Consider the following 25804-nt stretch of genomic DNA (forward strand, 5'->3'; position numbering starts at 1 on the left):
AACATTACAAATATATTTCTTCATATCCCAGATTCCTCGGGGGGAGGAAGTGGCCGAGTGGGCTAACGCGTCTCAGCTCGGAGCGTGGAGCGAAAACTTGCGCTGGGAACCTCCTGGGCTCGACCATACATCTGGATGAGTTTCGTACTGGCACGCGTTCGTGATATCACTACTGCGTGATGCACGTTAAAAACCCCAGGTTAGTGGTTGTACTGCACTGGCTTAATTTCTCATCTACAGCTAAGAGACCGATTATCCGGCGTGGCGTATCTCCATCAAGGCTGTTTAAACGTACAGAGCAAACCACTTTTTGACATTCCACACTAATTTTCCGTCTCTATACCAATTCAGTCCTTCTGTTCAACGCAATCTGTATACGACAAGGAACTTTGCATTAAAATTAACGGTAACGGTTATCCGAGAACTTGATCTCAGATTTTCAACACTCAATTATTTACGCTTGCAACTAATACTCAAACAGCAGATTCACTTCATGAGCAACTTGCAGAATATACCAATTAAAGCGAAGAAGGGGAAACTCATAACACAGATACGTTTAGAATGATGTCTTTCTGCGTTTGGGGGTATATGAATGTCGAAAGCATTTTCTTTTTTTAATTTCTGTGCATTTTCTTTCACTCTGCACTGCAGGTCGAGCACTGTGTATCCTGTAATTTCGCAGCTAAGCATTTGCTAGGTAGCCAACTTCAGGTTTTAGCGTAAACAATTTATTGAACAACACGGGAGTTTGTTGCGAACTCAAATGTCAAAGTGCATGCACAAATATGAAAGGATCAACCTTTAGACCTTTTCGCTTTAATAGTAGCTTTGTGCTAAAACTACGCGCAATGTTTGTTTCTTTGATTTTCTTTTTTTTTTCAATACAGCACACTTGCCGCGAACCTTGTCTTCCAGAACATCCGTTCTGCTCGAAGCCAATTTCTCATTCCGTAACCCAGCGCTTTCATCTTCACCGTCTAAATAAATCACGCACGGTGATGGGTCGCGTCCAACGCTTACATTCTTGCGTGATTTGGTCCAGCCGGTAATTTCAAACGCACAAAAACGACGAGAGCCATGACCATGCACATTGGGCGGTGCACGCCTGGCTCCATCGGGTCGTAGCGTTGGCTGGGTTGGCGCTAAATGTAGAATCTAGCAAAAGGTAATATTTTCAGTCTTGCGACGTAGAGATTAGCGGATAGGGATTGTACTTTCCATTATGTAGATATTAGCTAGTGGCTTATCGAAAGAGATCTTTGAATGACTGGCGGAACATTCGGAATCTTTCAGAGTATGGCGGAGGTCTAACCATTCTAAAATTATTCTAGGTACATTTTGCTCAAATTTTAAGCATTAAGGTACCTGGGTAAGCTTTTTATTTTTTCTCACTCCTAGATTCCGTTTATATTTTTGAGGAATTAGAGTGTTTTGCTCATCGATCGTGAAAGGGAATGTTTACTTACCGAAAAACGTGCTGACAAGAAGCATGAAACCGAGTTGGCGTGGGCTCATATTTCCTACCTACAAGACGAAAACACGCCGCGTTCGTTGTTGAGCGTTTAAACCAGGTTATTTCTTATATCTAAGCTATCGATGAATGAGAGAAGCCTCTGGCTCCAGTTACGTACGGTTATGTAGATACTAAAAAGCCTCTCGCGACTGGGCCTCTGTTTTTTTATAAGAAGCTCTTGACATCTGGCTTAAGTCCGCACTAGCGCTGACGTCAGGACTCGCCCCTCCCGAGCAGATGGCAGGGAGCCTATCAACGCCACCACTATCATCTGTGCCTGAATCACCGCGACTCAGAGCCGTATATATAGAGAGTTTGGCCATCCGTTTGAAAGTATAGGAAACAAATGAGGGGCGCCATTGGCCGTAAGCGGGCTAAGCGTGTTCCAGGCCGTCTTCAGAAATTCGAATGTGACCAAGCAGAAGCCGGAAATATTACCCTGGCGGTGGTCGCGAGAAACGAACCTGATGAGTGCATCGGAGTAACTCTCGGTGACTGAAAATAGGGTGCACGTGATGTTTCAATCACGCTCATCCAAAATGATGGTGGAAGAGTGCGACTAGCGGAACGATTGACATAATCCTTACGCCAAGCGCCGAGGGCCGGGAATCTGCCGTCCGAGCGGTCACACTCTGTCCAAGCAAAACAGAATTGAGCGGCGGATTCGTTTCTTACATCTTTCTGCATGATCATGATCGAAACATCACGCGCACCCTATTTTCAACCACGAAGAGTTACTACACTTCACTTTTACGCGCTTAATAAAACCATTTACGAACATATTCCTTTGGATCAGAACTGTTTCTCGGTACCACCGCAAGAGGATTCTTTTCCGTTTCGGGTTGGTCAAGAGAGCATGCCAAGCCCTCTTCCGAGTCTGGAGCGTGCCCTGGCTCTGCCCGCGCCTCCTATTGACCGAACTCCATCTATACACGGCTCTTCCGCGACCCACTGATATCTATGTCTATTTGCTAGATGGCGTTTAACCAGCTCCGCCTATGGACGGGAATGCAACCACGCTCGGTCATCTTTTTGGAAGAGTTCTATTCTGTCTAGACATTATAGTAATTTGGCGGACAGCGTTCTGGCAGCAGGGTGCCACAGAAATATCCGTGGGTCTAGTACACTATACCGTGGTTGATATTTCGTGATTGACTGAAGTTCTTCGACGAAGCAGATTATTGAAACCCAGCGAAAGTTTTACGAAAGCGCAGTACCGGGGGAAAGCAGCGGGGCTAGCAAGAAATCAGACGTCTTACCGGGAATGGGCCCCTCCGTGGATCAACATTGTTGGCAGGTGGTGGTGTGATTTCGTTGGTTGTGAAGTCTTAAGGCTGAACTCCATGCAAAGAATTATGTGGCGAATAACTGGCGAACGCCGCCCGACGGCACGCCCGTTTTGCGCGCGACGTAGCAGCAACTGTGTTGATTCCACCCGCAGAACAAAAGCCGTCGGCCAAAATTCGTTGGTTATTCGCAGCATATTCGTCCCATGGAGTTCAGCCTTTATGATTCCGAACGCTTAGATACGAATCAAGAGACGCCGTGGATGTGCTCGCGATCATTCGGGGAAGTGTCGCGAGTGTATATAATCGATCTCTCCACAAACTTGCGTGCCAATTTGCCTGTGAGTGATTTATATATTTTTACACCATATATTCACCTGTGACTTTCTAAGCAAAATTAAATTAAACGAAGTGAATTATTAACGGCCTATTGAAGATGGGGGGCCCCTTTGCCGAAGCAGCACTATTGCCACAAGACATAAGAGGGGCCGGAGATGCGCAAAAGCGTGTGTGCGCCCCACCATCGTCCAAAGCCGCTTTCGTACCGATCTATGCTGCTCTTCCCCGGTGCCGTGATTTCGTGAAGCTTTCGCCAGGTCCACAAAATCCGGCTGCTGTTCACGCCGGGTTTCAACAATATGTTTCGTTAAGCAATTTCAACCAAGCACGAAATATGACAAACGGCTATTTTTATGGCAGCCTGCCACCACATCTGCCACAACGCTGTCTGCCTTAGATGGATGATTCTGACTATACCAGTTACCCTATACTAACGGGTGGTACAGTGCGCCATCATATTTTTTTGTTTCATCGCCTGTTCCTTCGTGACAGTATACAATATACATTTTGACAACTTTCACTTCACGACAATCGGACGTAGTCCGGCTAATTTTAGAGATTGTTTTGAAAAAATATGTTTTTGTTTCGGCATTAAAGCAATAAAGACCGGAAATGTTTGTTCCGTCCTTTGCGCTGGGCCCAACAGCTAGTTTTCGAGAAAAGCGGGAACATAGCCAGAAATGCGAGAACATCGAACGACCCGCTTAGCGTACTGCTTCACGCACGCTTTCGTCGTTGGTTAGCCGCCAAATCCGAGCGGGCTACGAGACCTGGTATTTAATGATTCTCAAAGCGGAAGATAATACAAAACGGGTAAAAATCCTTAACAGACAAATACGTCAAAACTTTCAATCGGCAAACTCCCAATGCACATTACAGGTTGGGAGTCGCGCTCACCAGGTTTTCACAGTTTAGAAGGGTGACAGAAATTTCTGGCTGATAGGGGTCGTCCGGGTCGCACAATGGGGCATCCGCAAAACTGTTTTTCTTTAAAGCACGCGGTTGCTCGAGCAACTTGAACGCAGATCGAAGCCGCGCACGAGAATTCTTCAATTCTAAAACGTCACAAATATGATGGACTAAACTGGTAAACGTCTCTCTGTGGAAACGACGAGAAAGATATCAGGGTGACGTGGGAAGAACGGACGTTTGTATAATTTCCCAACTATGCAAGACTTTCTTGGTTTTGGTTTCAATTCGGGTTTCGGCGTGACTGACACGCATTTGCTACTGTCCCTCATTCCGTTTGAGTATGCGGCTGAGGTTGCTGAGTCGCGATTGCCGAGTATGAAAGCAGATTGGCGAACCTTTCCCAACGTTTCATTTGTATTTTAAATAAAAATCAACGCTTTGACTGAAGCGCTAAAATTGTAAAACAATGTAAATTACGCCGTGTAAATTCACCTCGAATTTACTTTTTCTTGCGACCAACACAAATATGCGACAACAATTTAAGATATATCGGGAATTTCATCAGCGCTGCACTGCTTTAACGTCATGAATGGGCAAACTCTTGTGTTGCTGAAAAATCAGAGCGATGAAGCGATATATCAAAATATGAGCATGCACACGCTACGGCGCGAATTCTATTTGGATCGCGATAAGTTACCTCTAGGCCCGCAAGGGAGGCGTCTGCGCACCTCAGCTCGGAACGCGTATAGCGAAAGCTTGCCCAGCAGAACCCAGCGATCCCAGGCTCAATACCCACTCCTGCTCATCTGCGCATATGGATATAATGAAGGGTTCCTGTTCCCCCACTGAATCACTTATGCGTACACGTTGCACATCACCTTCTTGGTTTGTTGTGAGGACTTTAGGTTTTCAACCATTGTGAAAATCCTATGGGGTGAACAAAGGGTGAGCTTACAGAAGGTACCGACGATACGCAACATCGATGGTACACGAAACACACGAAAAAGACGCCATGTTTGTCTTGCACGGAACTAGAAGACCTCCGCTGAACTTAAGCCAAGAAAGCCCGAAAGGGCTACAAAACAGATGCTACGCGTTTGGCTCATCCTGACTAGTGTTATGGTTACATTTTAGAACTAGGACTAAAACGAAAATTTTATATGTACTTTTTTGCGTTAAGTTACGCCCAACATATTTTCGTTGAGCTATATTCAGCTGCGTAGTAAAAGGGGGTCATTCTGCTCTGTAGCTTTGCTTTCAATGCAACATAAAATTGTCCACGAGCATTTGCAGAGGGGCTGTGACATGTGCTGTAAAGCACAGAGGAGCAGGGAGATTTATCCGCCGTCGCCAATAATTAGAGCGGGAATGTTATGTCTATCAATATTTTCAACCCTTGGACCATTCACAGTTCATGCCGAGAAAATAAATTAGTAAAAGAAATCAGAATTTTAATAAATAAAAACCAAAACCTCTTTCTCAGATAATGACTAAGGTAAACCGTGCCTTCAGAAAGGCGGGTATAAAAGTAAGAAGAGCAATCGAGGAGGCCTGTGATTTGTGTAGCGTGCATTTATGTACGCGTTTGCGTGTGCTACGTTTGTGCATGTCAGCCCTGTAATTAATCATGTAAGTATTCCGTCACAAGTAACGAATTTACTTTTACTTTATTACTTTTATCAGTTATTTTGTAAGGGATTATTTACATATGTTACAACATATTTGTAAAGTAATAGCATTAGTGTTTTAAGTAAAGGAATGATTGTAATTCTCCACATTTTCGTTTTTTTTCGCGAAAGAAAAAAGCGGGAATATACACGCTAACAAAATTTGTTCAGTTTTTTTTTTATAATATGAGCATTACCGAAATCACGTTATCACTAGCACTTATAAAGCGCAGAGCATGGCAGTCTTCAGAAGGTGGAAACGTTTCTTCAGGTCGTCTAACACCTAGATTAATTTTTTTTTTTTTTTTTTGGGGGGGGGGGGTGATTTTGTTTGCAAGCTGCGACTTGATCGGCCGTACGAAAGGGGGAAAGTGCGCTAGTATCAGAACTGTACTCTCGGTTCCAGCAGTATCAATATCAAAACGTTCACTTCTCGAAACAAAATCTATCTAAGCTCACGCGAGTTTGTAGAGAAGGTCTGTGCGCTTCTGTTATTTTTGTCACTTCACTATTTCTTTGCTTTCGAACACACACAGAGGATGACATCCAGCGATTCCGTGCCTTCTAAAAGCTCGAGACAATTAACAATGACCTCTTCGGGTATAAACTGCAAGAGTTAGTATAATGTCACAACAAGAGCGGAAGTGCCGTATTTCGCTGAAATACAGTTCATGACCGAAATTTACTTAAAGGGATACTTCAACGAAATTTGAAATATTCCCGTCGTGTTCAAAAATAGGTTGAATATGATCCACAATATCCGTAAATGACAATCGCACGTTTGTATTTTGATCCTGGTGGCTGTATTTTTCGTTATAAACGGCCCACTCTGGCAAGCGCTCGAACAAGGCCCAGCCTAGAGCACGTGACATCCAGCGCAATCGTGACGTAGGTCGTCTCAAGACGAGCAAAGCTACGGCGAGGCTGACGTTGAGAGGATGGCCTAGTCGTACCAGCCACCGAAGCGGCTGCTTTTGTACGAATTCTGAGTGATGGGTTAATCTTCTATAATCTTCTAGGGGGACAATAGTGACTTCTGCGACACACAAAAGGGATTCTCGGGAAGAGGGGAGTTCCTCCTTCCCCCCTTCTCTCGTCGTGGCCGGAGACGAGACAACCTCCGTCACTAGCTGTCATGGTTCCTAGACGAGCATTACAAACGAGGCGTTAGCGACATCCACCAGGTGCTCTTTGCTAATCGTTTAATTCGTTTTAAAATTCCTTTTCGAGACTTTTTTAACAAGATATTGGTATGTTCCATGTGATACTGCTCTTTTGAACACATATAGACCAAAAAATGAGCGCCGAAAATTTGTTGTAGTATCCCTTTAAAACGAGAGTAACTGGCAGGCTGCTAAAAATATGTTTGAACGACTCATATCTTGGAAATACAAATGTTTAATTAATTTTTCAACTGTTATTTTTTTACCTTTTCTTTTAGAAGGTCAAGGTTGCCCACATTACTGTAACCCTTGCCGTGCGTCCGCTCTTTGTGTCATAGAAAAAATGGTAAATGTTTTTTAGTACGGCTTTCGTTTAATATTAGGGCACATCGTCGATAGAATACGTATTTTGACATGTAATTTTGCGCGTCGTTTTTAGTCTCCTTAATCCCAGTGATAAGAAAAAACATAATAACTAGCGTCAGTTTTTTTTTTTAATTTTAATAAGAATGTTAAATAGTAGATTTCCGACTTTGCTGTCATTGGTTGACGCAGTGAAGGGACGCTGCGGTGCCGTTTCCTAACCCGATATGTAGCTAAAGAACACTGCAGTGTGATACGGCCGACCCGTGCTACATTCGTTTCGGACTTCGTATAGATATTCTATTTTTTGCTTACCCTAGGATGTAAAGTTAAAGTAACTATGCGAGACAAACAGACCCTCTTTGAATTGACGGTCACTTGCTTCTATGGAAGAGTAAGTGTAGGAGCAAAGAGTTAAAATTTTGCGTTGGGTAATTGTATATGTAGTTTCTCGCATTTTTTAGTGACGGGTACAAGCCTGCACGCGTGTGATGCGTTCAATCGATTGATGACGTTGTTACAATTGTGCAATATAATTTGAAGGAGATACGATGCTAACTGCGCGAGCAAGGCAAATACTTTTGTGTCCTTTGAATTGGGTAATACCTTGCACAACCTAGCGTCTTGAGCTAAGTGGTAACTATACATTCTACAGCAGCTCCTATTTGATTCTAAGCCAATGTTGTGCTTTCTACTTGGTCTTATGGTTGAGACTATTTCCATTCACTAACCTCCTTGGTTAGTGATCCTTAAGTGCACACCTATTACTAGCTGCAGTTTGTAAGAGGTTAGTAAAATATCTGACAACCTGTTACGAATCTAAAGTATTTAAGTACTACGACCTTATTTCTAAAAATATTTTTAATTACGCTAGCCAAAAGGATAACGCAAACATAATCAGCGTTTTTCGATGACGCACCGCGTTAAGCAGCAGGAATATTTAACCTTCAAGTTTGTACCCCGGGTAAAACCATTGACCAAGTAAATATTTCTGACGAGAACACAGCAGTTTCACGATCAACAAAAAGACAATAATTAATACCGTGACGCGTTTTATTCGCTTTACACATGCATGGGATGAGGTCTTAATATACCTATATTGGTATAAATGGGTTTTATAAGGTTCAATGGCCGAACGTTAAGAGCAACTCTGACGCCGGGGTCACACTGCCCATATATCATAAAAAAGTAAGCCTGCGAATGCCGCGTGACAATTTTTTCCTTGAACGCATTTTCATGCGGCATTCAAAGGACGAATTTCTTGATGATTCGCGTTAGAATATGAATGTAGGCCGGGTTTGTTAGCATGTATCAGAAGTGCGACTCCGGCTTAACGGTACAAACGACGCCGACAGTTGAATTTAATGGTTATCACGTCTCCTTCAATGTGCGTTCACCACGCTCGCCGCAGGTGTTTAGGGACAGAGGTGAGGCAACGGAAACCCATGCACTTTACTGATTAGTGAATCATATTCTTAGCGGGAGCGCGGAAAGTGGTACTCCTAAAACTACAAAACGACCTTTTAGACCTGGACATGAACCAAAGAAGGAACCAACAACCTTAAGGATTAATGAAATGTCCGTCACTAGTTACTACATGAATCAAGCTTATGAAGCCAGAATTTTGAAGCATAAACAAAGAGTCTGCTAAAATGAGTGTTACTGCGCATTCGAGCTGTTGAATGTTCATAGAGAAAAACCTTGAGACCAGAAACAAAAAAGGGACAACCACCACACTGTCTCTAAAATAGAGACAGTGCCAGGGTGTAAGATAGACAGGTGGGGAAACGGCCCATAGAAGCCTACCGCAGCGCCGTGACCGGATTGTGTACTCGTCTGCTTGCGGGTACCCCCGATTTGCGACAGATGGCGCTGCGGCGAGAGAAAAAAAATTGGAATCGGATTTGCGTGAAACTCTATGGGAGAGTGCGCAAAATAAACCGAGAGCACGACAGTCCTCTATTGAAAATCCACGAGAAACCATCTCCGTCAGTTTAGCCTGTCGCCACAGGTCGGTGCTCCACATAGATGGCGCCACAGAAAAAGAGAAAACCGAGGGGGACACAATCCGGTCTCTCATTTGGCTCTCGTTTGCCCACCTGTCTATCTTACACCCTGGACGGTGCTGTGCTTGTCCCCCTTTTTTCGTTCCTTGTCTCGAGGTTTATTCACCATGATGAGTCTGCTACTTCGAGCGAAACCTGACTTCAGGCTTAACAAAACAAATTACGTTTTCAAATTGGTATTAAAAATTCTTGCGGTCTACATACAATGAAAAGAGCGAAAAACGTCCGTCACACCGAAGTGAATGTATATCCTAATTAGACTTAATTGAAAACAGATATTGACAACATTTTCGACGTTCTGCTCAAACAAAATATTTTTTCAAGTCTAAGTAAATTCGGAGGGTGCCAAAGTCAACTGGATATTTGTAGGAACGTTAACTTCTATTCGATTCTCTGGGGGATTGTATATCAGTAAATAGACAGGGAAGATTATAATCATTTTCAATTACTGACTTTCCTTTTCAAAATGTAGTCGTCTTGCAGAAGTTGTCTCTCACACGCTTACTACCTTGCAGTGCAGAAATATATATTTGGTATGACTTGAGTCGCGACTCGCTTTTTGAACCAGTTATACTCGATACACATGTCTCGACAAACAAGGAATGCACCATCGTGAGAAATACTACTGTTAGTTGTGACTGAGTAACTGCGTATTAGATTATTTAATCCAGTGGTAGCAGACATATTCGCAATTTCTACACACGTGTTGCGTGAGACTAAGCCCAAAGGTAAGCATAGAGTTGAAAAGTCATGTGTTCGTTAATGTTTCTGTCTAAATTTGTAATGTATGATCCCTTCGCTCATTAAATATGGTTTTCTCACTTAACATGTGGTATATATGAGGTGGTGTATACAAGATGATAAAGGGTAAATCTATGGTTCTCGATATCGGCATGTACCTTCCAGGCTGCTCTAGTATTTCAAGTTGGGGAGAATAAGTCAAGTGCTACATAAACATTTCTACAACTCAAGACGTAAGCTACAAAAAGTGGACAAACACAAAACTTCTCAAGTGGAGCCTTGTTGAGTTAAGGCGTCTCAATGAAGACGTCTTGTTTTTGTCCCCTCTTCGTTGCCTCCGTCTTTGGTTTTAGAAATGTTCAAATTTAATCGGCACATCTTCCTTATTACATTATCATCATGTGCTACGTGTCTACGTTAAATGAGCTCATGGTGATGTGGGCAGCGTAGGATCCGCCTTCTCTCCTCCGCAGATACAAACCGCACGTATGACATTTGAACTATTAAGTGGTTTTCCCGCTGCGCAGATGTGTTCTTAGCGTCCGGTATTACCGCCCACTTCCGAACGGCTCGAAGATACTCCTTCGAAATGACTCGTGATAATTTGACCTTACATTAAATGTTTCGGCATTGAGATGTCAGAACGTTTTAGAGATTCTACTCTTATTCTATTGAGCGTAAAACTGAAGTAAACTCATGACTTCTATGGGATAACTGTTTACGTCGGAGTTCTACAAAACACAGTACGCGGGGCGGATCCGGCTCGCGGAGGTCGCCGCCACGTGGGACCATGCGTCCCACGTGGCGGCGACTAGCTGCGGTCCCTTCAGTGACCCCCGGGCCACCGTTCCGTTTCTAGGAGGCCCACTCCTACTGTCGCTAAAATAAGCGCGTGTAAATAAACCGCAACGCGACGTTCACCAAACGCTTGGTATTATTTACTCGCTTATTTTCTGGCCCTCGAGGCTGCGACAAACAGCCAACCCGGTCCCTTAGCTATAAAGTTGGAAGACCCCTGGTATAATCCGAAAGACTCGTCCTGAGTTCTTGAGCAACTTTACTGGGGTTTCGACGTCTTCATGCCTACGTTAGTTCTAGATTACAGAGATGAACCGTCATAATTAAAACAACTTCGTTCTTATAAAACAAAATATATATATTTGTATATTTCAAAGAGCAATGCAGTGTAACTCGACCGTGGTGATATTGAACGACGACATTTTTCAAGCTACTATTTAGATAACAGCGTGATAACGACCATTTCCGTCGACAATGCCTGGGCATCTGCTTGCCTGCTCTAGTTCACCGGGAGGTGTGGATAAAAAGAGAAACTCGTTTTTCATACTCGAAGTATGAAGTATGACGTTCTCTACCCTGATGGCACGTTTACACTTTAGGTTGAGCTGCGCTTGCGAAGCGGCGACGGATGCGGTTCGCGAGCGAACTGCCTCTTTTGTTATCGCGCCAAATAGGTCTGGACTTCTATTGCTTCGGTTTCAGTTTTGGGTTTTGGCGTGACACACACGCCTATGCTACAGTTAATCTTTTTGTATGGGGATCGCGGTTGATGCTGCTGAGTTTCGACCGCCTACAATGCAAGCATATTGGCGTCTCTTTTCCAATGTTTCATAAGTTTTGAAGCACCAGCTGACGCATTCACTGAAGCACACGGACAGTACCACAAGCTAAATTAAACCGTGTTAGGTCACCTCAAATTTTCTTTTCTTGCGACAGACGCAGATATGCAACGATTTAAGCAATGCTGTGAATTTTATCAGCGCTGCAGTGCTTTGATGCCATTGGTGCGTAAAATCTTTTGTTGCTGAAATATCATAGCGCAGGCGCGATATACCGAAATGGTAGCGCACACACGCTACGGCTCGAAGTCAAGTCCTATTTGTACTGCGCTCAGTTACCGCCGGCCATACGAGGGAGACGGTGGCTCACCTCAGCTCGGAGCACGTATAGCGAAAGCTCGTGCTGCAGGACCCAAGGGTCATGAGCTCAATATTCACCCCTCCTAACTTACGTTGGTGAATTTACGCCGGTGTACAGACACAAAGAACCAGTCCCGGTTTCCTCTCTCTCACTTGTGCGTACATGTTGCGCATCACTTAATGAGTTTGTTCTGACAACTTTGTGTTGCCAAACTTCGGAAAATCCTATGGTGCGAACAAACGGCCAGACACACAGAAGGTACAGAGAATAAAGCACACTGGTGGTGCCCAATGACGCACACAAAAAAGACTCATCATTGTTTTGAAGGGCACTAGAAAACCTGCAGCGAATTTAAACCAAGAAAACCCGAACGATCTAAAGAAAAGAAGTGCAATAAGTTTCGCTCATTCCGACTAAATTAATGATTACGTTGTAAAAATGAGACTAAAATATAAATATTTCTAATTATGTGAGTTAGGTTTAACACTACATTTTGGTTGGACTATAGTAACCTGTGCATTGAAATGGCGTACTGCGTCGCTGTAGCTTTGGTTGCACTGCTACATATGGTTGTACTTGCGTATTCGCGACTTCAGCGAAACGTACGTCACCCAGCGGAAAGACGCTGAACTAGACAGGAAAGATCTTTTCGCGATTTTCGCTTGTCTCTTGTGGCTTCGGTGATTACATGTCGGTGGTGTGCAGGATGAAACCGTTGTCCCGGTGACTCTGTTGTAACTATAGCATCAGTTGTTACCATGGCTGCTCATAACATAACCTACGCAACCGCGTGAACCAGACATTGAGCGTTTATCATCCTTCATCAGCCCCGTGGAAGGACAGTAGGCTGTTCTTTCCAGAGATGGCAGTAATTAAATTATTTTAATGAAATTACAGTAATTCAATTAATGTTTTGTGCTCATCAGTAATGTAATGGATTACTTTTCAAGACTGTCAATTTAGTAATGCAATGAATTACTTTTAGTCAGTAATTTAACGAAAATTACTCAAACTTCTGAAATTACTTTTATCTCAAATGAGAAAGCTCGTTTGCCAGCTTTAAAAAAAAAGATAACAAACACTTTTTATGGTTAAATGTTGTGAAACAGACATCATAGCAAATAAACCACGCCCATCTGAGCGCAAAATCTGGTACGAAGAACTCGACAAACGCACAAGGGCGGCTGGAAAGGCGAATGAGAGAAGCTTACGTGTAAAGACATCACCGGAAGGCCACTGCTCACGAACCCCACGCAAGCGAATTCACGGCCGTCACATCATCGCGACAACACTATGCTTCGGGTATCCATAATCGGACAGCGCGGTGGAAGCTATTCGAGCTCACCAGAACCAATCAATCACCTTCCTTTGATCGACTGACCTGTCCCTGTCTCTGCGCGTAGGTATAAACGAGAGCCCGGTTATGTGGCGCGAACAATAGACGTTCGGCTGTTCCAACGAGAACGTAGCTTCCACAGCACTGTCATCTTAGGGATGAACGGCTTATAGGCTAAAAAGCGAAGGGAACATCACTAGCGACGTCAACCCATTTTAAACCCTGAGAGAAAAAGACAAGCAGATCTCCAGCCTTTTTGCTCGTTGATCAAGCAAGGTCGGATCGTAAGCTTCGACCATTGTGAACAACAAACGACGGGAATAAAGAGTTAACACCAAATTCCTTGTCAAGAGCCTAGACTGTTTCGTGCGTGTCCTTGGCAGAGATGGCAAAATTACTTTCAAAATGTAATTAAATTACATTAGTAATTACTTTCCTGAAAAGTGCAAAAATATAATGAAATTACATTACAAATTACCGAAGACTAAAGGTAATGACATTACATTACAATTACGTTCAAAAAGTAGTAGAATTACTTTGATACTACTTTGACATTACTTTTGAATACCTCGAAACAGCAATTCGCGCTCATTTTATTTACCGTGCACACCAACACAGTGTTTACAAAACAAACCCTCGTTTAACCTTAGAGCGCCTGTGCAGGAACCAGATCCGGGAGAAGCAAGGTGCCGCGCATGCGCAACGCGGACCGCAGCGCCACCACAGTGATGTGACGTCAAAGAGCTGAGTCAGTCTTAATGTACCAAAACTCAGATCTTCCTGTTTACACCGCAACAATCTTATGTGCCTCAAAGTGAACTATACTGAGCAGTGGTTTTGCTGCCGCACACGACATAAGTGTTAAACATGATTAATAGCTTCTTTAGATGTGTCTCAGAAAGAGAGTCCACTCACCAGTTTCGCTGTTCACCCAACGGTTAAGGTTCTTACTAAAAGGGTGATATGTTTCCGTCTTTCTGATTTAAAAGTTATAGTCCGTGTCAGTTTGTTAAGTCGGGCAATGACAGCTCGTCCTTACAAGGAGTCGTCACGTGAAACGTTTCCCTTCCGCCTCGGACGTAATCTAATACTATTCTCCCTAGAGCGCTATACTCGGCGATAACTTTTCTTCGTTATGCAGTGGAGAGAAGAGCCCGCGCACAGGCTTTGCTCCAAATGGGAAAGGGAACACGTGCCTGCACTGCATTGCCAAAAAAATGCTTTCGCCGAGTATAGTTGAACTATACTCGGTCATTCCTTTCAAGAATCCTTTTTCCGAAACACCCGAGGAGTCCAAGTTTTTGCGCATTGTCACACAAAAGGCCCGGAGGATTGCTAAGCAGAAGCGTGGCCAGTTCAGTAATGGCGCGAGCCTCCTAAATCCCAACAAACGGGGAGGAATTTCTGCTCGTAGGCTTATTCCCAAAAAACTTCCCAAGGGAAGGCAGCGAGGCATACCGGGAGCGGCACCTGCTTTGCTCAAAGATGCATGAAACAATATGTTGATTATTTTACAAGGCATTTGGAAATAACTATTTATTCTGGTCGTTTCTTGTTCTTAATAGTCGAAGCTTACGGTTCGACCTTGCTTGACGAAAGTACAAGGCAGGGGATTTGTTTGTCTTGTCCTCTCAGGTTTTAAATTATGTGTAACTCACTGGTGATGTGCCCGTCACCTTGTAGCCCATGAGCCGTTCATCCCTAAGCTGACGCATTGCCAGCTTAGGGATGAACAGTAGAAGTTACGTGTTTGTTGGAGCAGTCACACCTGTTTCGTTCGCCACGTAACCACGCTCTCGTTCATACCCACGCGCAGAGAAAGGCACGGGACACGTGATTAATAGAAGGTGTTTGATTGGTTCTGGTTAGCTTGCAGCTCCCACAGCACTGTCAGCTTAGGAATAAACGAAGTATAGTATAGCGTCGTGATGACGCGACGCCTTGACTCTGTCGTGCCTGGAGTTCGTAAACCGTGGCCTTCCAGCGATGTCTACGAGGTAGTTTTTCTCCTTCGCCTTCCCAGCCCTCCTTTGTGCGTCTGTACAGCTCTTCGTACCAGGCTTTGAGCTCAGGTGGCCGTCGATTATTTCCTCTGATGCTTTCACAACATTTCACCATGCAAAATATTTTTTCTCTTCTTTCTTAAAGCTTGCAAACGAATTTTTTTGTTCATGACATAGCAATTTCAAAAGTAATGAGTAATTTTCTCAGAATTACTGCCTGAAGGTAAATAATTATATTACTGCATTACTAGCCCACAGAAGGAATTCATTACATTACTAATTACTTCGAAAAGTAAGTTAATTACTGTAGGTCCATTACACTAATGTCATTACTGCCATCTCTAATCCTTGGCCTTGTTAAGTAAAGGCTCTTTTCGCAGTCGGAAAAGACGGGAATCGAACAAAACATTTACCGCTCACGGCATTCCTCGCTGCATTTCTTTGAAAAATTTCTTCGGGAATAAGCCTACGAGCAGATATCGCAACCCGTTTGATGGAAAAGTGCATATTTTTAGCAAGCTCGCGGCAACTATTTCTTTAAGTAGCGACGCTTCCGCGCAGCAAATATTCAGCCCCTTTGTTTAAACCGCGCAATAACTTAGGCTCTTCGGGTGTTAGGGAACAGTACTCCGTGAGATGTGTGACCGGAATACGTCAACTTGTGCTTATGTAAGAATAGGATTAGATTACGTAAAGTAAACGTTTCAGGTGACGACTCTATGTAAAACCAGATTCCCATGGGCCGTCTTAACATACTGACTCGGGCTTTAAGTCATTCTAAATCAGGAAGCGGGAAACATAGCAGATTGAGTGGACGTCCTTATGACATGTGCGCGCATGTTCATAAACGACTCCTCTCAATTGCACGTGGGTCAAATGAACCAAAATGAAAAGCTAACAGCGCGATAGGAATCGCTAGCAACGGTAGTACTCACCCGGGAAAAGACGCGCGAAGCGGCGTGTTGCCCGTCGGCACTCCCGTCGAAAAAGGCAAAATAAAGGCACAAATACTATATATATGCAAGAAATATCGCGCGCAGAAGAGAATAGAAACACTTAGAAGGAATAAAAAATACCCTGGGGTAAATAAAAATAGGTAATAGAATAAAAAAATGGGGATTAAGGGGAGACAAGCGACAAGGCAATGCGATCTCTAGGCAGAGCGGCCAGGCGAGGGAGAACCTCTCCCACAATTCCTCGCGCGCGGGCCGGGGCGCTTGGGAAAATAGCAAATCGTCTATTTGAGCACCTTAGAATTGAGACTGCAGTATATGCTCTACGCGACGTGCAGGGAGGCTACCTTTTGTTCGCTCAGGCAAGGAGGGTTTTCTGGCCTTCAAAAGGAAACTACCGAGGTAGCACAAGAGGTGGGGTCCATGTGGGGCCCCACCTCTTATAGGCAAAGGGGGCTTGGACAGCCACTGCGAAACTCACGTTGATACCACGTGGGCGCAGCATGGGCATGCCTGATATGGGTTGCCCATAGGCCCACTGCGTTGCCGAGCAGCCAATGTGAAAAGTTATTTCTTAAAACTTATTTGGAGTACTACAATCTTGAGTGTTTCAAACTGTCACAGATGTAAGAGCGTGCCTCCTCTGGAGCGGGTCGCGATAACAAGGAAAACACAAAAAAACAAAAACTTTCTAACGCCGTCGAAGCACAGGTATAAGCCAAGACGATAGGAGCGTCAATCTAGAAACGACCGTATTGCACTTCCTAAGAAAAAAGTGGAAAAAAATTCGGGACGCCATATATTTCTACGTCACCACCCAGAGATAAGAGACTCGTAACTTGCCAATTGTGGAATGAATCTGTAAGTTCCGATTGCCTTCCGCAGTTGAATCTAGCCGATATCAGAAGTCGAAAGGTGTTTTTTCGTTGTTCAGCGCTACACAGAAAAAAAATAGAAAAAGCTCTACGAACGTGCCAAAAGTAGTGCGAGGCCTAATCAGGTGTCCTGCACTACCCAAAATGAGGGTGTCACAGTTTGCTTCATACAAAAGCGCACGTGGCGTATGAAATACTCTCGAGGGTCCCATCTCGGCTGCGCAAGAGTATGCTCAATTGCGGCTGCCCTACAATATCAACTTGGAATAGGGCTGCCCATGTAAAACCCCGTGGGATCCACCTCTGCTCTAGGGGGGCCAAAATGTGATAATGTGGGATCCACGGCGGCTAAGCGTAGGCGTGCCCGAGTGGGGATGCATCTATAAACCCCCCTTGAGCCCCATCTCGGTTTTGCAAGAGGTAAGCGCTGGCATGTCTCTCATCGGCTTTACGGAGGCCAAATCTCGGGCATGCCCAACTTGAACTGTACATGTAAGACGCCCTGGGTCCCACCTCAGCTGTCCAGAAGGCTTAGTTACGATAATTTGGCCACAATGGTGGTGAAGCGTGGGCATGTCCGACTTTGGATATCCATGTAAAACCTCCATGGGACCCACATTGACCTTACGCGGTGCCAAATGCGATATGAGGGCCTCACAGCGGCGAAGCGCATGCGTGCTCGTGTTTGGGTGCCCCAGTAAAACCACCGTAGTTTCCACCTAGACTGCGCGTGTACCATGTTAGCAATGGTGCGGTTGCATATTGGTATAACCGACTTAGGCTGCCTAACTAAAACCCCCTTTTGTCCCATTTAGGGCGTGCGTGGGCCATGTTAGCAATGGTGCGAGCTGTACAGGGCAAAGCGAGGGCATGCCTGATTGCGGCTCCCCATATAAAATCCTCGTGAGTCCCACCTCGGGTCTGCGGGGGCCAAGATAGTAGTGATGTGGGCGCCACTGTGGCAAAGCGGGGGCATGTCCAACTTGGGCTGTCTAACTGAAACCTCCTTAGGTCGCCGCCTCGGCTGCGCGTGGGTGATGTACGGTGGCAAAATGTGGCCATGCCCGACTTGGGGTGGCCATATAGAAACCCCTTGGGGCCCACCTCGGCTCTGCGGGGGCCAAGATAGTAGTGATGTGGGCGCCACTGTGGCAAAGCGGGGGCATGTCCTACTTGGGCTGTCTAACTTAAACCTCCTTAGGTCACCGCCTTGACTGCGCGTGGGTGATGTACGGTGGCAAAACGCGGCTATGCCCGGCTTGGGGTGGCCATTTAGAAACCCCTTGGGGCCCACCTCAGCTCTGCGGGAGCCAAGATAGTGATGTGGGCGCCACTGTGGCAAAGCTGGGGCATGCCCAACTTGAACCGCCGGTGAAATGCTGCCGTGAGTCACACCTAGGTTATACGTATGCAGAGTTAGCAAAAATGTTGGATTCATGGAGGCACACTGTTGGCATACCCAAATTGGGTTGCCCATAAAATTGCACCCGTAGGTTCCACAGCGGAAATACAGGGGCAGATTTAGCACAGAGGCGGGCTTCACGGGGGCACCACTTGGGCATGCTCAGCTTGAACAGCAAATGGAATGCACCCGTGGGTTCCGCTTCGGCAAAGAGGGCAAATATATAACGAATGTGGGCCCCACGGGGGCATGCCCAACTCGGGCATCCCAAGCAATGCACACGCGGGTTCAACCTCGGCTCCACGGGGACAAAGTTAGCACAAAGTTATGTTCCACGTGGGCACCGGGTGGGCATGTCTAACTTGGGCTGCCCATGCAATTCTCCCTGGGTTCTACCTCGGCTATATGGGGGTAAGCATAGATATGAGCTCCAAGAGAGCAAAGCGTGGGCATGCCCAACTTGTACTACTTGTGCAACTCCCGAAACGGCACTTTTTTTCTAATATTCAGAATATTTACTCAACGTTCTGGATATTCAACACAGGAGATCGGCTTAGTGTGACACGAAATCACCGAGGATTGTAATTTTAAACGTAGGTGAGAACTTTTAGGCTTGGTAAAATTCATTACCAATTTGCCCTGTATAGTCCAGTGTCCAAGATCCTAGCTCTAGCTACAAACATGGCGAAATACTAATCTGAAACGCAGGCTCTTGTGAAGAAAGGGGCTGCGTATTGAACAGGATGTTTGCTCTTTACAGCACTATTTGCATCGGTACTACTCTCGGAGCTTTGTGGCTATGCTTGTTCTGACGTTCGTGAACTATAAAATGTAAGAAAGTGCACCACTAATGTGTCACGGCGTTATCACAAACAAACGTGGCGGCGCCCATGAAACAAAGCAGACATTGGTCTAGGTTGAGAAGGCCGTTTTACGTGGAGTGGAAATTTTTCACGCAGCGCATTGGATTTGAGAGTGACTTTGAAACACGTAAGTCAGGATGCCGTATCTGTTCTAAATTTCGGTGTCTCTAGAGGGACCAAGCTGGCTACGTATCTCGATTGCCTGCCCAGCGGTAATTTATATGGAAATGTACACAGCTTTTGTTTTGCTCCATTTCGTACACTTAAATAGCCCAATTTTATGGGCTTGCTGGAGACGTTCTATATATATTTAAAAATAATAATAATTTCCGTAGGCACACGCGGGACGCAGTCACGCTCAATTTGGTATGCACTGAAATACCCCACACCTTAGGGAAATTATGAAATGACTGAGCACAAAATGATGTTCCCGAGTCGTGCTGGTATGGGCTGTGCAGGTAGGCCCACTGTGTGCTCCACGATGAAGCCCAGATGGGCTGCCCACGCGGACACCACTTGATCCGATTGACAAAGCTGACTTGGGACAGACTTGGGCTGCACAAGTGGGACGCGCGTCGGCCTTTCTCTCAAAGTCATCTTTGTGCTACTTGGACACACAGAAATCCCCCGACAGAAACCTAGGCGGGCTGCCCAAGTAGGGTTCTTGCAGGTCCCCCTTAAGTGTGCGTGTGTGTGTGTGGAGGGGGGGGGGAGCGGGCTGCTCAAATAAGCTTACCGTGGGCTCCTCAACGGCAACCCGTGTGGACTGGACAACTGGGTCCCTTGCAGGTCCACGAAGGAAGCCGAGGTAGACTGACAAAGTAAGCCCGATGTGGGTCTCACGATGGAAGCCCGGTGGGCAGCCCAAGTCAGGTGGACTTGAACCTGAGTTTCAAATACGACGTGGGATTCACGTGGGCTGCCCACATAGGACCCTCGACGGTCCCCCTTTCTCGGAGCCCACTTTGTGCTACATGGGTAGCTAGCTGGACCAGGGGCTCCCAAAGCTGAATTTCTTTTTAAACTTTAAACGGATTCTTCTAGGTTTGCTTTCAAGAATTTCTGGACAACCTTATTGTGTTTTGTGCTGCATGTAAAAAATTATAAAAAAAACGAGCAGTTTTGATTTGGAAGATAGTACTCACAGAATATTTCGTTTTAAATTTTATACCATTTACACCCAGTTTTCCTTAAAATCTAAATTCTATCCTCCGTGCCGCTTATAACGATGGCTTCCTAAAATGTTTATGTTTTGCGCTCGTACCGTTTAACATAGAGCGGTGTTTGAGTTCTGAGGTATGCTGGTCACAGGGCATATGCCATGTCGGTACACACTGAGCACGAACTAATTCAGGAGGCATTCGGCTTGGGCTGTTTTCTACATCGAGGGATTTTCTGTAGCTAGACTGGAAGATAACGATACAGAATAATACAGTGGAATATATTTGCAATAATTGGAGATGCACTGAACAAATAAATAGGTCAATAAAAGAAAAAAAAGAAAGCTGTTTACAACTCCCTGTAACGCCAAACTCGAGCGCAGCTCTTGAGGAGGAGGAGGGAAGGGTACTGAGGGGAGGGTAGCCCCTTCCTCCTCCTCCTCCTCCTTTTTCCCTCATTCTTGAATGTGCTCCAGGGGGGTCACGTGACCTTGGGAGGGGGTGTCACGTGACTTGAGGGTAGGGGGTCACGTGACGTGGGGGTCGCATGACCTTGGGTGTCACGTGACCTTGGGGGGTCGCGTGACTTCTAGGAGTCACGTGACCTTGGGTGCCACGTGACCATGAGTGTCACGTGACCTTGGGGGTCGCGTGAACTTTGGCTGACCTTGATGGGTCACGTGACCTTGGGGGGGTCACGTGTCCTCGCGGTTACGCCGACGGTGACGGCGACGCCGACGTCGACGCCGACGCCGCGAAAGCCGGAAACGGGCGCCTAAGAGCTGCGCTTTAAAACGCTAAAAGGAAGCATAAGCTAAATAGGTAATAAGCTTTCCTGTAACAAAACACTTTTCTTATTTTAACGTATTTTTTTTTTTTGCAGACGACTCGTGGGCATGAACTCGGGGGAGGGGGGTGGGGGGGGGGGGGGGTTCTATCATCGTCACACGTGTTGGCTCTGGTTCACCCGAAGTGTCCGAGGGGCTCTTCAGGAACTTTCAAATTTTAAGCGGTGTCTGAGGGTTGATCACTCTAGTTTGTTGCAACATAAGAAGCAAAGGATAGTCTCTTCCACGAAGCCCACCACTTTTTCCACTGGAGCAGAGCGAACACTGGAGAGGAGGCAAGTGGAAAGGAGGGTACCAGTATTGATGCTGACCAGAGAGCTTTGCAAAAGCGCATTAGACTGTAGGTTAGAGTACTGAAATAAGGGTAATGGTGCAGGCTAGCTTTTGAAAGATCGGGCTTATTTTTTTAACCTACGCGACGTCTGGACAGCGAAGAAAATAAAAAGAGCTGAAGGTACTCCTAAGCACTTTTTATGAGTTGTGAATGCGAAAGCATGCGCGGCATTCTTCCGCTCCCTTATTTCGTGTGCAGCGCACTTGCCTCGACGGCAGAGAGCGCCCACTCCTCGCCGCTCTGACCTTGGACGTTTCGTGTTACCGGCGCGCTGACGGACACGAAGCGCCATGGGGTGGCGGTCCTCGAAACTGACGCGCAACGGCCAATGGGAGCCCCGTCAACGCGCGCTAGCCAATGGGCCCGAAGCCGAAATCCATCAGCTTTGCTCCGCTCTTTTGGGGTCGAGGAAACTAGGTGCCGCTTGTCTAGGCTTTAAGGGGCCGTTTAGAGGGGTTTCAAAGCTTATGACGTTTGCTCGCTCCGTGGGACAGTTAAGGCTTTCACATTAAAATTTGAAAATACAATAACGTTTTTGAGACATGGTTGTGTTTTCCCCATTTTTTCTCTTCGTCTGATCCGTTGTCTCAAAGTTTATACGTATAAGTATATAGTTAGATTTTGTTTACTTTCTCTAATTTTAACACTACTACTTCCTATTGAGGTCTTAGAATTGAGCCAACATACTTTGTTTGTTCATTCATTATGAGAAACTGTTTATTTTTTTCCAGGGAATGTTGTAAGTTGACGACAAATCATTTTATCTTGTCAACTGGTACAATTGAATTTCTAAAAAAATGTTATGAATTTGGTGGCAAAAAAAATCTCGGCTTTCCTTCGCAACCACTGTAATGGTTCAATGCAATCAGAACCCCAGAACGCATAACTTCTTTGGGTCCTGGTACTTAACTTTCTTTTATGAATTCGGAAAAAATAGTTTTCCCTTGGTATATCCTCGAATCGCCAGGGAACCAAGGAAGTTCCTTTCACAAACGATGCCGAAACCCCAAAGACGAACTTTGGCGTCACCAGCTATGCGTACATGTGCAACAAAACGGGACTTAAGAAAACGTGTCCGATGATATAGCGTGTCCCCTAAATAATTTTAAGGTGTTTTTGTTTTCCCTGCGACAATAAACTCACCGGCCAAAAGCTGTTTTCGCTCAAATGTAGCGCTAGCAGCCCAGACTAGATGTCAATGTTTGTGAACTGTCCCTTGTATTTGAAAGTTGTAAATAATTTTCGGAAAGTGTCGTTATGAAAGTATGACTCGTTTGTGTAAGCGCACGCCATTTATCTCCATGTATTCGTGGGCAGTCATTTCTCTTTACAAAAACTGTACAAAGATAACATTCGAATCAGGCACGTGATGTTCCTTTACTCTTTTGCAATATTCGGAGCGTCATGCGCTGCCGAGACGATCTTAGTTCAATTATTGATTCTTCTGACTGCGAAATTATTTTGTTAACTGAAACATGGCTATCTAGTAGAATTTCGAGCAGTGAAATATTTACGTGCGGTAAGAAATTTAACGTATATCGGCAGGATCGAGGTGAAAGAATGGGTGGTGGAGTTCTTATAGCTGTGGCCGATGGTATAGTCTCAAACGTTGTCGATGTTTTAACTGACTTGGAAATGCTTTGGGTCAGCGTAACTGTAAACTACAAGCAATTAATTTTGGGTGTGTGCTATCGACCACCCAACGCTTCGTCTTCTTTTTGTGAACAATTACATGATTCGGTTAATGCAATCGTTAGTCGGTTTCCTACGTCACAAATTATTCTCCTCGGTGATTTTAATTATCCTAGCATTAAGTGGTCTACTACGCCACCTACTGTCCACCCATTTTCATCAGAAGGGAATGATTTCATTAACTTATGTTCCGAGTTCAATTTTTCTCAACTAGTTGATCAACCTACACGAATTACTTCTACCTCCGCAAATATTTTAGATCTTGTGTTGACATGTCCAGACTTATTATCATCTATTTTGTACCTGCCTGGTTTGAGCGACCACTGCTTGCTACATATTGATTTAAATATACCTTTACAAGCTACTTCCAATACTATTAAAACAATACGGGATTATAGTGAAGCAAACTTCAATGCTATTAACTGTGAATTGGCATTGTTTTTAGACACTTTTCTAAGTGGTTTTTTCAGGCGTTCTGTTAACGAAAATTGGAATATATTCAAACTAAAAGTAAATGAGCTCCTTGAGTCGCACATCCCACTCAAAAGAATTTACTCGAACTCAAATGCACCATGGTTCACTAGAACAATCGGGAGACTTGGAAACAAGAAAAAGCGTTTTTTCCGCGCCGCTAAGCGCAAACCCACAGCTGACCGATGGGACGCATACCATGCCTCTGCTGATTTGTACAGGGCAGCTGTGTGTAGTGCGAAAAGTACTTACTTTAATTCTACATTACCGTCTATGCTAATTAATAACCCCCGTCAATTCTGGAACACCACGAAAGAGAAAAGTAGTACAGTTGTAGAGCTCAGAGCCGATGATGGTAGCCCTATTTCTTGTGAAGAGTGTGCCAATGAACTCAATGCTATTTTTATCAGCTGCTTTTCTGACCTCCCTATAAATAATGATCAAACATACATGTCCTATGACTACCTCCCAATGTACCCCATATCAATTAGTCCTGAAGGCATTGTGAACATAATCGATTCCCTTAAACTATCCTCATCATGTGGTATAGACTGTATAAACTCCAAGTTTTTGAAGAATACTAGAATGTACTCCTCCATTCTTCTTGCGAGCATATTTTCCCAGTCTTTAGAGCAAGGTATCTTGCCAGACGACTGGAGGGTAGCCAAGGTGGTCCCAGTTCACAAAGGAGGTGATAAATTCAACCCTCGAAACTTTCGCCCGATTTCATTGACCAGTGTCCCAAGCAAAATTTTAGAGCATATCATTTATTCTAACATAGTCAATTTTCTAGAATCAAATAAGTTTTTTTGCCCCTTCCAGCACGGCTTTCGAAAGACATTCTCATGCGAAACACAACTTGTATCATTCACGCACGACCTTCATTCTATCGTTGACGTTTGCTCCAAAGTAGATTGCGTATTTCTAGACTTCTCTAAGGCCTTTGATAAAGTGCCTCATACCTTGCTCTTGTCCAAGCTTAGTAAACTAAATATTGATCAGGCGGTTCTCACGTGGATACAATCATTTCTAACGAATCGTAAACAATTTGTAAGCGTAAATAACAGAAGCTCTGCTATGGTATCAGTAACATCAGGTGTTCCTCAAGGTTCTGTGCTCGGTCCGTTATTATTCCTTATATACATTAACGATCTACCCTCTCATGTATCCTCAAAAATGTCTTTATTTGCTGATGATTGCGTTATTTATCGAGAAATTACTAATGATTCTGACCCTAACATACTACAAAACGATATTAACTCTGTTACAAACTGGTGCGACTCATGGTCTATGGTACTAAATTCCAGCAAATGTAAGGTTATGAGAGTGTCCCGTTGTACTTCATCTCAGCCCCATTATACGCTAAATAACCATCCCCTTGAATTAGTTACGGTCTATAAGTATTTAGGAGTTCATATTACATCTGATTTATCATGGAGGACTCATATTAACTACATCATTAACAACGCTAATCGCATGCTAGGTTTTCTTAAAAGGAATTTTTTTTTAGCACCCCAGTCTTTGAAGCTAATTCTTTATAAAACCCTCGTACGATCAAAGCTTGAATATGCATGTTCTGTTTGGGACCCTGGTCAGTCTGTACTAATTGATCTGATTGAAGCCGTCCAAAATCGTTCACTAAGATTTATATTTTCAAATTACCATCGGACTGCCAGCGTAAGCACTATGAAATCTAATCTTTCTCTCCCTGAATTATCAACCCGTAGAAAAGTAGCCCGTCTCAGTTTGTTTCATAAAATTTATTTCACTAATGACACGCTGCGTAATAATTTAATTATACCTCCTCTTTACGTTTCACCTAGACTTGACCATCAACACAAAGTTGGCATCCCATATGCTCGCACCAACGTCTTTCACC

At 44.6% G+C, this 25804-nt stretch overlaps 1 protein-coding gene across 1 annotated transcript in view; it reads right to left on the reverse strand.

The window, feature by feature from the left end:
* Positions 1 to 1515, reverse strand: part of LOC115329812 (enteropeptidase-like) — a 54908-nt gene extending 53393 nt beyond the window's left edge. Inside the window, exon 1 of the mRNA XM_040212043.1 lies at positions 1467 to 1515. Within this exon, the coding sequence (XP_040067977.1) occupies positions 1467 to 1515 (49 nt within the window). The remainder of the gene's footprint in view (positions 1 to 1466) is intronic.
* Between the last annotated feature and the right edge of the window lie 24289 nt (positions 1516 to 25804).

Source organism: Ixodes scapularis, unplaced genomic scaffold (genome assembly GCF_016920785.2).
Source record: "Ixodes scapularis isolate PalLabHiFi unplaced genomic scaffold, ASM1692078v2 PGA_scaffold1__304_contigs__length_218370807, whole genome shotgun sequence".
NCBI lineage: Eukaryota > Metazoa > Arthropoda > Arachnida > Ixodida > Ixodidae > Ixodes > Ixodes scapularis.